The sequence below is a fragment of the Triturus cristatus genome, chromosome 1_2 (assembly GCF_964204655.1).
Source record: "Triturus cristatus chromosome 1_2, aTriCri1.1, whole genome shotgun sequence".
Taxonomy (NCBI): domain Eukaryota; kingdom Metazoa; phylum Chordata; class Amphibia; order Caudata; family Salamandridae; genus Triturus; species Triturus cristatus.
The window spans coordinates 140,035,118-140,050,276 of NC_140580.1; the positions used below are offsets into that span (position 1 = coordinate 140,035,118).

The 15,159-nt window shown below is 50.4% G+C and overlaps 1 protein-coding gene across 2 annotated transcripts in view; it reads right to left on the reverse strand.

Annotated features, from left to right (window-relative positions):
* The window catches only part of TDRD1 (tudor domain containing 1), a 1,654,170-nt gene that overhangs the window by 196,330 nt on the left and 1,442,681 nt on the right, over positions 1-15,159 (reverse strand). For both annotated transcript variants that reach the window (XM_085603291.1, XM_085603292.1), the window contains one exon: positions 4,182-4,349. In XM_085603291.1, coding sequence (XP_085459417.1) covers positions 4,182-4,349 — 168 coding nt within the window. The remainder of the gene's footprint in view (positions 1-4,181; positions 4,350-15,159) is intronic.

Genomic DNA, 15,159 nt, shown 5'->3' on the forward strand with positions numbered 1-15,159 from the left:
TCACGAAACAACGAGTCTCAGAGCGCATTGGGGGGCAGCCGCCAGGCAAACATGCGCTTAGGGGTGTGCGGGGAGGAGCAGGCTAAGGCGGACGGGAGCATGATCGGAGAGCGTGCGCGCCATGTGTTCAACAGAAGATACCCATGCAAAGGCATCCTGAGTGGTAACCCAGAAATCTAAACGGGACCAACAGCCCGAGGTGCCTGTAACACACGTACCCTCGTGTGCTTCCGGGTGGGTGTGTCGCCACGCGTTGAGCAGTCAGTTTTCAGCTAACAGGGAAAGCAAGAGGGATGTGGATCGCGGGTATAAAGCGCGGGGCACCGAGCGGTCAAGGGTGGCTGAAGGCGTAATGTTAAAGTCGCCCCCCCATAGCAGGGCAGCAGGACCTAGGGAGGAGATCTGCTGCCAAACCTGTGCAAAGAAGTCAGGGTCGTCAGTGTTATGGCCATAAATCGCAGTGAGGTTCAGAGGTTGAGCCGAGAGCGTGCCAAGGACAATTACAGAGCCCCTCAGGATCCGCAATAACTGTGGTAGTATGCCAGGGGAGCCCTCAACGTATGAAAATGGACACCCCACGGGAGTAACAGGAGTAGAAGGGGGGAGTGAATCTCTCCCCATTGTCTGGAGTGAAGCTGAGAGGCAGTGGTAGGTAGTAAGTGGGTTTCCTGAAGGAAACATGTCAACCTTGTGGCGGATGAGGTGTGCATGTACAAGGCGCGCCTTCCAATGGTCATTGAGACCACGGATGTTCCAAGTCCACAGCGTGGTGGCTGTTTTGATGTCTTGTTAGAGGGGTAGCAGTAATATCGGAACACATGCAGGGTAGGTGACGAATGTGCTGGAGAAGTCATGTGCAATGCAAAGAACAGTGTAGACAAGAAAACAACACAGATTAGGCCATAGAACAAAACCAACAACAGGCCTCAAAGACGAGGCAACAAACCCTGAAAATCTCCCCTCCCGCCACCCACACCAGCGCCCCCCAATCAGGTTGAGAAACCATCCCCACCCACCCAGGGAACCCACAACAGGAAAATAAAAGGTCCAGAAATAAGTTGAGGGGAATCATCCCGTACAGAAGTGGCTTAGCTCAGAGAACACCCCTGTCACTAGTACAGGATGGCCAAGCCATGGATTAGAGCGGACTGCAAATAAATGAAGCGGGGGGGTCCAAGGCCACCTCAGGCACTGGGTCGCATCAAGGATGTAAACAGAAAGGCAAGGTGTGACAAAGCAGGAGATAATCATCACAGCATATGTGAAAAAAGGGGGTAGGGCCAATAGGACAAAAGCAGTAAATGTTTTACAACTAAGGCAAGCTGGAGGGCAGGAGAGCGTCAAAGGCGGCCCGGGACCGGAGCGCCAGGGTGAGCAGAGGGTGCCATGGCCAGGATCAGTAAGCACGCGCTATCAGGCACATTACGGTTATCAAAGAGTGAGGGCAGTTTTCAGTCATTATCGCTCAGGACACCATCTGCTGTCGTTTGAGAACTGGAATGGGTGGAACGCAGCGGCTTGTCAAGTTTCTTGGCCGCTTTCGGCTCCGTGAAGGTGTGGACCTGCGAGCCATGCCTGATGCGTAATTTGGCAGGGTAAGCCAGGGAGTAGGAGACATCATGTTTCTGCAAAAGACATTTAGCAGGGAGAAATTTGCGGCGGGCAGTCTGAACCACCATCTTATAATCAGGGTAGAAGGAAATTGAATTCCACTGATGACGAATTTCACCCTTTTCCCTGGCGGCTCGCAGGATCGCATCTCGGTCACGAAAATTCAGTAGCTTGGCAATGATGGGACGAGCAGGTAGGCCAGGGCCCCAGAGAGCGATGGGCTCGCTCGACGATGACGACAGAGGAGAGGACCTCACTGAATAAGTCCCGGATCAACCGTTTGACAAAGTCTTCCATTTTGCCGATGTTGGAGGATTCGGGCACGCCTGTGATGTGGAGGTTGCTTCTGCGGGAGTGCGCCTCCAAATCCTCATTCTTGGTCTTTATAAGTTCTAGCACCCTGTCCATCTGAAGGAGTTTATGGCGCTCCTGAGCCGCGGTGTCTTCAACATCAGAGACCCTCGTCTTGACCTGAGTTAGGCGCTTGTCGTGTGTATCCACCTTGACAGTGTCCAGGGGGGCAGAGACTTGGTCCATCTGGGCTGCGATTCCAGTGACCGCGGACTTCAGGTCTAGCACAACGGCTTTGAGGTGGTCCTCCCGAGCCGGATCAGCCTCAGGCCGGGTAGCGGACTCACCAGTATCTAAAGTCGCCCCCTCCTGTCGAGTCTGCCTGCGTTGGTCAAATGTCAGCTTAAGTTGTTTAGGATCCGCCTTCCCCATGATCGGGCCCCCGCGTTCGGCTCCAGCTTGCAGGCCGTGCCGCCAGGAGACCAGAGGTGGTCGTCAAAGAGGCCAGGGCCAAAAGGAGGGGCTGCGGCCGGGTAGGAGCTCAAGGACAACAGCGGGGGCGCCGAAGCAGAGGGGCTGCCGGGCAACCGGCAAGGCCCACAAGGGGACACAGAGGCTAAGCAGGGCCAGTATCAGCAGGTGAGCCTGCTGTGGAGGGAGCAAGGAGCCAGAGTAGGAGGGCTGTGAAGAGGCGACCGCGGCAGCAGCAGGAGCCAGCAGAGTGCCTTGGGAAGTAGTCGGGCGGGGCCGGAGACATGTGGCAGTTAGAGAGAGCCCGGCCCAGGCCAGCCAGCCGCTGTAGCCGATCATGCAGGGCCAAGTATCCAGGCAATGTGCAGCGAAGAGAAGTGAATGTGCCCTCGAAGTCGGTCCACAGAGGGGCCCATGTCCGGCGGAGAGGCCACCCACCAAGTGGGAGATTGAGGGCGGGAAGCCCTGTCGGTGTTGATAGGATGGAGGAAGTGTGACAGCAGAGATGAGTCCCCAGGCCAGATTGGCGATGCGTTCGCGGCGTCAAGGGAGTGATGCGCTGGGCTGCAGTGGTGCGTGAGCGGGAGGCCGCAGCGTAGTTCCCGGTCCCAACAAGGAGGAGACTGAGACAGCTGAGAGTCTGCGCCAGCAGGGACAACCAGCTGCAGGGAGAGGCGGGGGCGCGCTGACCACGTCGCGAGTCCTGGTCGAGGCGAGCGGCCACAGCGGGCCCCTGGAGTGAGAAAATGGCCCCGCGTTGAGCGAAGGCCCAGGCCTGGCCGTACGGCGAGCCAGCCCCCTACCCCGCCACGAGTCGCCCCCACAGTGTCGCGACCCACCGGGAGTAGTAGAGCCAGGCAGTAGGCTGATCCAAGCAGCACTCCGGTCCCAGGGAGGTCGCACGGGCAAGGCGCCAGTCAGGCAGCACCATCGCAGCCCGGACCGGGCGCCAGCCTCGCATCAGCAGGGAGGCCCAGAGTCCGCCTCCGGCCCCAACATCGGATCTCAGGATGGCGGCGTAATAGGAGGCCCGGAATGAGAGCAGTCAGCGCCCCAGAGTGAGGCGAGGCGATGTAGCGTGTTGCTAAAGGGCAGCGACACGGATGTCCGCAGGATGCTGAACGGATTATTGGCTCGGCCGGCGGAGCACACATCTTGCAGCCGGCCAAGCCACGCCCCACGTACTACCAATAGTTGAGAAAAATATAAAACCTTATACTGGAGCACACCAACAATTTTTTTAAATAACGCTGTGAGGACAAATAGCCAGAAAAGTCAGTCCATAGGTCTAAAGTAAAGTGATATATTTGTGTTGTCTTTATTGTGCTTATAGTGTTTCACCAATGGCAGTTGTGGTGGTCGAGACCAGATTAGAGTTCCATTTAAATGGCACATTGCGAAGTCACTGGAAGATAGCCCAGTAATCGTCTCCACACACTGCACTGTTACATTAAGCCCGTCATGTGAAAAGGCCACCTCACATTTCATATGCAAACATTATTTGCCTACACCAAGGTTTCAGCCAATAGCCTCCATAGGTGTTATCAAATTTGTCAAATGCGTTATCACAAAGTACTATAATTTCTAGAACAGAGTGTCAGAATATTTTGAGAGGAGCCACATAATGGTGCATTGAAAAGAGATTTACTATTTCACAAGAACTGCAGTTTTTCTTCTACTTTATGCAAGTTCAGTGATCCTGCAGCATTTTGTTTAGATGCACCACAAACAAGTATTCTTTTTGCAAAATTCAGCTAAACATGAAGATTACAAAACATCAGTTAATAAGCTTTACCAAGGAGCTTTACCTTCAAGAGAGCACCGGATGATCTGGAAAGGAAGCTCTAACAAGCTTGCTTTAATAGGCAGAAGTCGTGAGAACGGAAGGTATTCTACATTTCCATAATCTACATATGCCACCCTCACAGTAGAGCCCAACAAGTCCAACACTATGGCACGGTACCAGTGATTGTTACCTAGATGAATTTAGCAGAATGGATAGAAAACATCAGAGCACACAAACTGAACTCTTAAAGATGTAAAATAATCAACAGACAGATTAAAGCAGTGGTATTTTTAAATTATACTTTAAATATCTTAGCATCATGAACAGACTTTGTGATTTTTTTCTATGCACATAAGTTACTCCATTTTATTGATTCAACTCCTCATGCACGTCTTCCACCATAATGCTTAGGGAATACTTCTCATGCATGAGACTTCAGTATATGCAAATGTAGTCTTAAATAAGGTACCAGCACATGCAGTCTAGCAGTGTACCATACTATTCCACTACCCAATTTAAGCAAAAAACATTTGGATGGAACTGAAAATATGGTAAATGAGTAATTTTTAATCAAGGGGGAGGGAACACATGGGGGCAATGTGAACGTTGTAATGGAAAGTAACAAAGGTATCTCCTTTGTGCATTAAGAACCCCACCAAAGTGTATGACAGACTTACCTGATGGTGTAAAAGGTCATCAACTGCAGGAACAATTTACTTACATTCTGTACATTCTTTCAGGTACAGATTCTATATAACTGCAGAATCCTCTCATTTTGAATATTCCCCCGGTGTCAGACTGGATACAGAAGCTTTTGAGGAGAACCTTTGCGTGACAGTAGGTGGCGCTGTGTGACTCACCACTGACACTGTACAGCTCCAGAAAAACCATGCGGGTCCATATAAACGCCAGTCCTGCACTCTAATGTCAGTTGCTATCAAGGATCTAACCCCTCCCCCAGACAGAGACACAGGAGCACATTGGCTTTGACCAGTGTACATATTCCTAGACTTGGGATCTTATTAGTTAATGTATTTGTGAAGTTAGACTAATCACTAGAGGGGCACTCAGGCACTGGAGCAGATGTGAAGGTTGTCTGCAGGGTTTAGTTAATGCCAGGTCTTTGGTTTCCTATGGAATTCAAGAAACGAGGAGGAGGAGGCCCTTAAGTGTAGAGGGAGGTCGTTTCATGTTTAGGGTGTGAGGTATCAGAAGGCTAGCCCTCCTGTTCTGCTTCTGCGGGGTGTGCGTGCGAGAGACCGAGAGTGAGGCAGAGTGTAGGTGTCTGGTGGGCTGGTAGAAGTGGAGACTGCAGTTGAGGTATGCTGGTCCAATGTTGTGCAGTGCGTCCTATGCATGTATGAGGAGTGTGAATTGCCAGCTTTTGTGTATTGGCAGCCAGGGCTCTAAGGTGAGGTGTGATGTGGGTGCATTGGGGGACGAGACTGACAGCTGTCTTCTGGATGGTCTGAAGACTGTGGAGGAGGAGGTGGTTGGAGATTGCAGAAAGTGTTTTTCCGTAGTCAAGTCTGGTTGTGATTAGGGCTTGAGTGACGGTACGTCTGGTGCTCCACCTGTGTGGCCATGTTTAGTTCACAGAATGGGGGAGGGGGGGGGGGGAAGATAGGTGAGGAATCTCTAACTAGGAAGAGTGTCTACCAAAAAGAGTATTACTGAAGGAAAGCAATGAAGCCTTCTAATTACAGATTCTTCACCTTTTTTAATAGATTCCAGCGCAATATCTATTATGAGATTCATCTGTGAGTTGGCTCAAACTAAAAAGTCCTGTATGACCAAGCTGGCGAAATGCCCCTTCCAGCGAACATGGCTGTCAAGACAGTAGTCCCTTCATGAATGTATGGGGTGACACGGCGTAGCTGTCTGGCAGACGTCCAGGACAGGAACTTCGTGTGCCAGTGCAGTTTGTAGGTAGCAGTCTTGGCACTGATGGAATGAGCTTGCAGTCCTTACGGAGGTAGTTTTGTGGTCAATGCACAGAAGTTCATTTTCTGCATGGCCATGCCTTTTGCTGCAGCAAACCCCACAAAGAGCTGATCATCCACCAGGTGTTCTTTTGGTATGATCGATGTAAAAGTTCAGCCCTCTTTTGGGGTCCAAGCGATGAAATCTTTACTCCTTAGAGGCGAAGCATATATTGCCTGGCTGGGCGATGGCTTGACTGACGTGTAATGACATCACAACTGCCAGCAAATCAGATGTTTGGCCCAGCAGAACCAGTTTATTTGTGAAGAACGTGGTGTGTGGCGGATGTACAGAGAGGGCCTGCAACTAACTCACTCGCCGTGCCAATGTTATAGTGAGGAGGAACAATGTCTTGAGGGTACGAAACCGCAGAGGGAACCTGTAAAGCGGCTCAAAGGGATAAAATAAGTTCTTTAGTACGATCGATGTAAAAGCTCAGTGCTCTTTTGGAGTCCAAGCGATGGAGTCTTTACTCCTCCTTAGAGAGCAGAGGCGAAGCATGTATTGCCAGCTGGGGAATGGTTTGACTGATGTGGAATGACATTACAACTTCCAGAAAAAATTATGTTTAGAGCCGCTGAACCACTGCATTAGTGAAGAACTTGGTGTATGGCGGATGTACACAGAGAGCCTGCAGCGTACTCACTCGTGCCAATGTTATGGCAATGAGGAACAATGTCTTGAGGTTACAAATTCGCAGAGGGAACCTGTGAAGCAGCTCAAAGTGAGTGTACATCAAATATGTGAGGACCAAGTTAAGGTCCCACAGTGGCATTCAAAGGGAGAGAGAAAACAAGGGTGGTAGGCCTTTATAAAAAAAAAAAAACACACACACATTACAATTTAAATCAGGAGGGCTAAACTGGCAGGAGGTGAAAGGCTGAAAGGTAGCCTTTAACCGAGCTCCGAAGGAAAGCCATGCCAGGCAAAAGACAAAACAAACAACAGAATGCCAGATGATTTTGCATGGAGGGGGTAATGGTGTGTGCTGCAAAAAAAGGCATATACAGTTTACAAAGAGGTCAAAGGAGTTCTGCCGTCACCACTCAATCTCCAAGCATGAAGGTGGAGATTGCTAGTGCCTCGGTGCAAATCTCGGTCCTGTTGCTTCGACAGCAAGTCCTCCCAGAGAGGCATCCTGATCGAAGGAAAGATACTTAAGCCCAGGAGTTCTGGATACCAAACTCTCCATGGCCAATATGATGATTTGGGCCAAGTCGGTCCTAATTATTTTCAGAACTTTGGGCAGAAGAGGTATCAGCACGAAGGTATACAAGAGTTCTGAGGGAAATTCTAAAAGAAACGAGTCTCCTAGCGAGAGATGCCTTGGAAACTTCAACTGCTGATATTGTGCGTTCACAGCGGTGTCGAAAAGATCGAGCCAAGGTACTCCCCATTCGTGGAAGGAGCCCAGTCTGTCCTGCTCGCTGAAGTCCCACATGGCAGTGGTGTTGTTGGTAAGCACATGTGCCCGCCTCACTCTGATGGATGGATGGAAGGCTTTTAATGCCAAGCAGATATCCCGTAGCTCCAGGTGGTGCTATGAAGCCAGGCCTCCGACTGAGACCACTGTCCACTGATCTCCACCTCTCCCAAGTGGTCCCCCAACCCAGAAGTGACACATCGGTCACCACTATCAGCTCTGGGTGGAGTATGGAGAGGGGTCTGCTGCTGACTCAATATTTGTCCAGTAACCACCACTGCAGGTCTTACAGTCTCCTTCGAAATCTAGATGTGAGCGGAGAGATCACAGTGATGATGGGCTCACTAGACTTCTAATCCCACAAAGACCACACATGCCACCTAGTGTGCATGACCAGCATTATTTAAGAGGTCATAAGTACTGCCAGCCTCAGAGTCGACATCACTGAAACCCAGGACAGAGACTGAAAGATTGAGATCATAGCCTGAATCTCCTGGATTTTCCTTTTAGGGGGGAAAAGCACATAACCGAAACGTGTACAGAATGGCTTAGATGAAGGGGAACGCCTGAGAAGGCATAAGTTGTAGCTTTGGCACGTTGATGGTGAACCCTAAAGATGACAGGTTTACCATAGTCTGGAAAAGGGGTTGACAACTACCTAGGGCGAGCCCACCTTCAACAGTCACTTGTCGAGGTAGGGGAAGACTGGGACCCTGACCCCCGACCTTTGAAGGTGTGCCGCTACCACCACATTAACTTTAGTTGAGCACCGAGGGGTACTGGGGCAAGTAAAGAGAAGCACTGCAAACTGAAAATGCTTCTGTCCCACCAGGAAATACAGGCAGCACCGATGGAGATGCAGGTAGGGTATATGGAAATAGGTGTCTGGCATATCCAATGCCACCACCCAGTCCTAAAGGTAAAGGGCAGACAAGATTTGGGCCAGTCTGAGCATTCTGAATTTGTGCTTCCAGAGGAAAGTGTTGAAAGGGTGTCTGTCTTTCTTAGGCATCAGAAAGCAGCAGGAATATGAAGCAAAACCTACTTCTGCCACATGCACCCTCTTGATAGCACTTGGTCCAAAAGGGCGTCCTCTTCCTGCCGTAAGGTGAACAATGATCTTCTATTAGTCGCTCCGTAGACAGTGGAAGGTATGGCTGAGTGAAAATGAAGGGTAAGACGTACCCCTTCTGTACTATCTGCAGGACCCACCTGTGCTATGTTATCGTCTTCCAACCTCCCAACAATTGTTGGGTTCAGCCTCCAACCAGGTGATTGTGCTCCACTAAGGGCACACTGAAGGGCCCTGGCAGGTAGGAGCCTATGCTTTTAGTGGCACACTGACCTGGACCACTGGGTTGATGGGCAGCACAGCCTTGACCGTGAAATGGCTGGGCACCTAGGTGATAAGGGGTACCTCTGCCAAAACAGTGAAAGGAACAATTGGTCTGCTGCAGCTGGCAATGTGGGCCAGATAAGCCCTGGGAGTGTGGTAAAGGGCCCTGCTCTCTTTGAGCTGCTCCAGACCGGATCTGCCTTTACCCCAAAGGGGTGAGTCTTGTAAAAAAGGCATGTTTATAAGACGACTGAGAAACCTGTAGACTGTAGACAGTTGTGGCAACAAATCGCAACATTGCTTTGGTTCCAATGGCTTTCCCGCTGGAGTTGGCGATGTCCAACCCATAACGAATTGTCATCTTTGCTGGGAACCAACAGGCCTGTTTGGCTTGAGTAAGCAAAAGCAGGACATTTTCCAGGACACCTGGGAGGACTCTAACTACCGTATCCCAAAGGGCGTAAGAGTAGCAGTCCAATAGGAAGAGGGATGCTAAGACAAAAATGTGGGTCGCTTGGGGTAGGGCACTGGTGTCTCCCAATTTGCCAACTGATTGGGGGATTGGTTCAGGCCCATAAGTGTGTCTGTGAGTGCATCGCTGAGGAGCTGCAGGGGCTCAGTAGATGTTTATGCTGGCTGGAGCATGTCTATCAAGCCGTTGGTTTTCACCTCCAAGGTGCAAAGCTGGAGACCAATGTAGACTGCCCTATGCATGACTTCTGAGAAAAATAAACTCTTTCAGTGGCAGGGGCAGTGTCAAGGTCACTGGCTTCTTAGAGATCATCATACCAATTGTCTTCGTTGTATGGTTGACCTACCTCATTAATAGTAAGAATCAAAAGGAGAGGGAGGAAAGGTACTGGAGCCAGTTCACTTCCCCTGGTATATATGTTTTATCAAAGAGAACTAGCTCTTGAGTGTATGCTCCAAGTGTATGTTTGTTTTGGAAAGGAAACACATTATGTTTATAGTAAGGCCCTCACTCATCAACCTAGTTGGTGACATGCTTCGTCATCGGGCCCCACCCAAGGCACCAAGTGCACCTTGGGTGTGATACGACGCCTGGATACAGCGGAGCTGGTATTGTGCCGTGAGAGTGCAGTGGAAGGAAGTGAGTGAATGTTAAAAAAAACTGTCCTAAGGGTCCCAGGGATAAAAAATGACTATTTTAATGAGTGGGCCCTTGGCAGTTAATAAAAATGAGAGTCTGATATTTAAGGAGATCTTAAGGTAACTCCAATATCCTAGTCGGTCAACATGTTTCAACTTGTTTCAGCCATGCTCCCTTAGTGGTATGACTTTCTTCAGGACCTATGTGTAGTGCAACGTAAGTGGTCTAAAAATGTGTTATTAAAAGACGCTAAGGTGTGATATGTGGTAACAGAGAATTTCCTCTAGTGAGCTCCATGGCGGCTCAAGCAGGTACCGAGAAGGGTCCTAGACTTTGATGAAAGTGTGACTACAGGTCGAGCCCCCACATGGAACTCATGGGGCATTTTCCGGATATCGTCTGAGAAAGCGCCACTAAAGGAAATTCTCCTCTACCACATATCGCACCTTAGCGCGTGTGTCCCCTGGCAACACAGGCGACATCGGAGGTGGTGCCGGTGGGGGTCGACGTCGGTGGAGGTGTCACAAGGTCAACCGTGTCGACCGTGATCCACGCCTGGATCCAAGGGGGCCCAGCGGCGCCAGAGCCGACAGCGATGCCGGAGCCACTGACAGTAAAGGTCGAGGTACACCAGTAGGGCCCGCGGGCCCGAAGGAGCGCCGGCGGGGCCTGACGGCCCAAAGAGGCGAACCATGGCTGACAGAAATTTCTGCAGCTGGGCCGGAGTTGCCAACGGACCTGGAAAGGGCTGGTAGGCCGACGGCAACTGCGTAGGCTCCGCCGGAGCTGTGGGGCAGGCACCAGCCGCACCCTCAGCCACGTTGCGTGAGGGGAAGCTGGAGAGCGATGGCGCCTCTTCTTGTGAAGCTTCGCCTTACCTGACCCCGAGTGCAAAACCTTCGATCGATGGTGGTGGCTCCGTGACCGGTCCCTCGACCTCTCATGGGACCGGGACCTTGAGCGGTGCGAAGCCGACTGCCAGACTTCAAGCAACTTTCGGGACCGCTCCCGCAAAGTCTTTGGCGCCATGGCCCGGTAGTCGGGGCACAACTTGGGGTCGTGGTCGTGCCCCAAGCAGTAGAGACAAACGAGGTGTGGGTCCGTCACCGACATCATGCGATGACAGTCCCCGCAAGACTTGAAGCTGGGCATCCCTACGGCACCAAGAGTCGATCGACTCTAAAAAACAGAGACAAAAAGGCCTTGGAAAACTCAGTCAAAAAGTGACTGGGGGTACCGCTCTCGCCAGATCTGCGCTTGCTGGCGCGAAAAAAGAAAGAACTGATGTCAGCGCGCGAGTGCGGCTTCTAAGTAGCTGCCGTGACGTCATCTCGGCAACCACAACGCCAACGACGGACGCGGAGCTGCATGACGCCACCTTCCGATGCGCAGAGGTACTTCTGACAAAAACTTTCCGGATCCAGTCTGATGCCTGGGGGTAATTCTAAGGTAAGGAATCTATCACTAACGTGTTTCTTTCAGATGTATTCGAGCAGTATCCCTGTGTGCCGGTAGGTGGCTTTGGTCGGCTCCACGTGGCATCGAGTTAGTCTACGCTGGATGTAACGTACAGGGTACCTATATAGGCACCACCCCAGCGCGGTGTCAGTTTCTATCATGACTTTCCACACCAGGAGTGTGGAGCCACAAAGAACACTCCTGTGACCAGACACTGGTGTGGAAAATAGGGACCTGAAAGGGGGCCAACCCTGTCCCTAGAAATCCATTTGCAGACCAGGGAGGATGGGTGGGTCGGTAAGGAATCGGAGGTTAGAGTCTTTACAAGAAAGTGTTTACTGAACATAAGCAACTTTCTCATCTGAAAGATTGCTTGCTGCATATTTCTTACTTTTGAATAGATGCCCAAGCAATACCTTCATGGAGGTGAGTCTGCAAACCAATTTTAGACCAGGAAATCCTGCAGGATTCAACAGGCAAAATGCCGATCTCTACATACCTGACTGCCAAGACAGTAATGTTTGCTAAGCGTGTGCAATGAAGGCCACATTGCTACCTGGCAGATATCCAGGACCGGACTTCCGTGTGCTAACAGTGGTCCCAGTTTTTGCTCTGGTTGAAGGAGCATGTAAGGGGTTGCTTTTTGACCAAGCGAAGCAGACTGTAATGCACAGCATGATCCATCAAGAGATGGTCGGCTTCTGTACGGCTGTCCCCCTCTCTGCTCCAACAAACCCACGAAGAGTTGGTCGTTCACCCAGCATACTTGTGTGCGTTCAAGGTAGAACAACAATGATCTATTTGGGTCCAGACAGTGGAGGTGCTCCTCCTCTTTGAAGGGATGTGGAGAAGTGTAAAAAGTAGGTAAAATGATGGATTTACGTACGTGAAATGATGTGACCAATGCTGGAAGAAAGGAGGCTCTTGTGAGAAGAACCAGTTTATCAGGATAAATGGTGAGATAGGGAGGCTTAGATGATAAGGCCTGAAGCTCACTGACACTCCGGGCAGATGTTATTGCCACAAGGAAGGCTGTTTTAATAGTATAGAGCCTGAGAGGACAATTATGAAGCAGCACAAAGGAACCACACAAGAAACTTCAACACAAGATTTAGATCCACTGAGGCATGATAAAGGGTGAAGGAGGAAACATGTTAAAGTCCTTTTAAGAATCTATTTACAACAGCTAATTTGAAAAGAGATTGTTGATCAGGCAGAGATAGCCAAAAGATTGCCCTTGAGAGTGCCAAGAGCAGACCCCTGCTGGGCAAGAGAAAGAACAAAAAGAACAACGTGTAAAAGGAAGGCAGAGAAAGGGATTCAACAAGTTTTTCTGAATACTATGCCACAGTGTTTTACCAATGGCAGGCATATACCGTCTTGGTGAAGGGGTGTCTGGCTCCCACGATAACCTCACAAACTTCAGGAGGAAGGTTGAAAGCGGTCAACTGCCACTGCTAACTAAATCTCCACGCAACACGGTGAAGAGTTGACAGGTTTGGGTGGAGAATGATCCCCTTCTGCTGTGACAGAAGATCCTCCTGAAGGGGCAGCCTGATCGGAGGATTGATGGCCATGCTCAACACCCCAGGATACCAGATTCTCTTTGCCCAATCCGGAGCCACAAGGATTACTTGGGGTCCGGTTGTTCCTGATCTTCTTGAGAACTTTGGGCAGGAATAGTATGGGCAGAAAGGTGTGCAGGAGGCCTGAGCTCCAATCGAGATTGTAGGAAGCTGTCTCTATATATAGTGTACTAAGACGAAGTACACTGTGTAGAGAGTCCAGTGGGTCCCTAGTTGGTTTACAGAGGATAAAGTAGATAATACTAACGCTATCTTTTGTGGTAGTGTGGGCGAGCAGTTAGGCTTATCAGAGGGTAGTGCTAAGCATTTGCTGTACTCACAGAGGCAATAAATGAGACACACTGAAAAAATTAATCCAAAACCAATTTATAAAAATAAACTGTTTTATACTATGTTCAAAGGTAAGTACTGTATTTCTAAGGAATTTTCAAAGCTACGCAAATGGTTCAGTCATGCGCAGTTGCGCACTATACAATCCTATAGGAGGGAAAAGCAAGTAGGTAAAGCACAGCACAGAAGTTGTAGGGGTTCACCTTCCAGGTGTAGAGTAGCAGGAAGCCAAGGTTCTACCAACGGTTCGTCAGGTGTACCCTGAATTCCGCCAGGAGCAGGTAGTTGGTGGAGTCGGTAGCTGGCACGGTACGGGGAAAAGGGGGGCACCTAAAGATAGGCTGCACAACAGGACTTGCAGGCAAGTCAGAGGGTTCTCAAACAGAAGCCAGGGTCGCAAGGGCCTTGGGGAAAAATGAGCACAGCTGGTTCGCCGTTGGTCAGGTTTTATATTCCCGGGTTAGGCCTATGTAGCGAAGCAACTTATTTCTTGCATTGTCCTGATGAATAATATTTCCAAGCCATGACCGTTTGCATACATTTGCACTCATGACAATTTTGGATTAGTTTCTCAGAAAGTAAACTTTTTCACACCGAGCTTCGCACATTATAGCAGCGCCCTGAACATCATTTACAACGCTTTGTTCTTTATAACGTACAAATGTCATCACTATCTTCATCGACGGGGTGACAGGGTTATCTACATATCCATAACATCACTAATGAACAAGTTACTTACCTTTGGTAACGATGTACCCCAGGGGTAAGACTGGATCCGGAGAAACTTTTTCGTAGCAGTACCCCTGCGTGTCGGTAGGTAGTGTCGGTCGACTCCACGTTCATTGTCTGCGTCGTGGTTGCCGGGATGACGTCGCAGTGTCTTAGACGCCGCCCCTGCGCGCTGACGTCAGTTCTGACACTGTTCCATGCTAGAAGCGCAGCGCCATGCAAGACACTGACCACTGCTGCACACAACTAGGGCCCTGGAAGGGAGTCCCTATCCCTAGAAGTCAATTTGAAGAACGGAGAGGATGGGTGGGGCAGTATGGATTCTATAACTACCAATGTCTCTTACAGATACATTGTTACCAAACATCACCGAGCGAGTGCTGCCTTGGAAACTCAAACGCGCAGAACCGCTGACATTGCCAGTTCTCTTTCGTGGCAAATAGATCTAACCAAGGATCTCCCCACTGCTAAAAGAGAGCTTGCATCACCTCAGAGTGAAGACGCCATTCGTCATCCATCAGGCACCAGCGGCTGAGTTAGTCCACCCTGACGTTCAGGGAACCTGCCGGGTACCACCAGGGACATGCCCTGAGGTTCCAGCCACGTCCAAAGACTAAGAGCCTCTTGACATAGGGTCCACAACCCCACCCCGCCCTGTTTGTTGCAGTACCACATGGCTATGGTGTTGTCGGTGAACACCTGCACTACTCTTCCTTGGACAGAGGGAAGGAATGCCTTCAGAGCAAGACGAATCGCCTGGAGCTCCAGGAGCTTGATGTGGAGCCCAGACTCCGTCAGAAACCAGAGGCCTCTGATCTCCGCCTCCCCCATGTGGCTGCCCCCATCCCAGACGTGATGCATCCGTCACTACTGTGAACCCTGGCTGGGGAAGGGAGAGGTATCTGCCGCTGACCCAATCCTGGTTCTTTCAGCCACCACTGCAACTGGCTTGCAGTCCCCTCCAAGATCTGAATGACATTGGAAAGATTCCCCTGATGCTGCGCCCACTGGAACTTTAGGTCCCACTGCACAGCTTGCATTTGC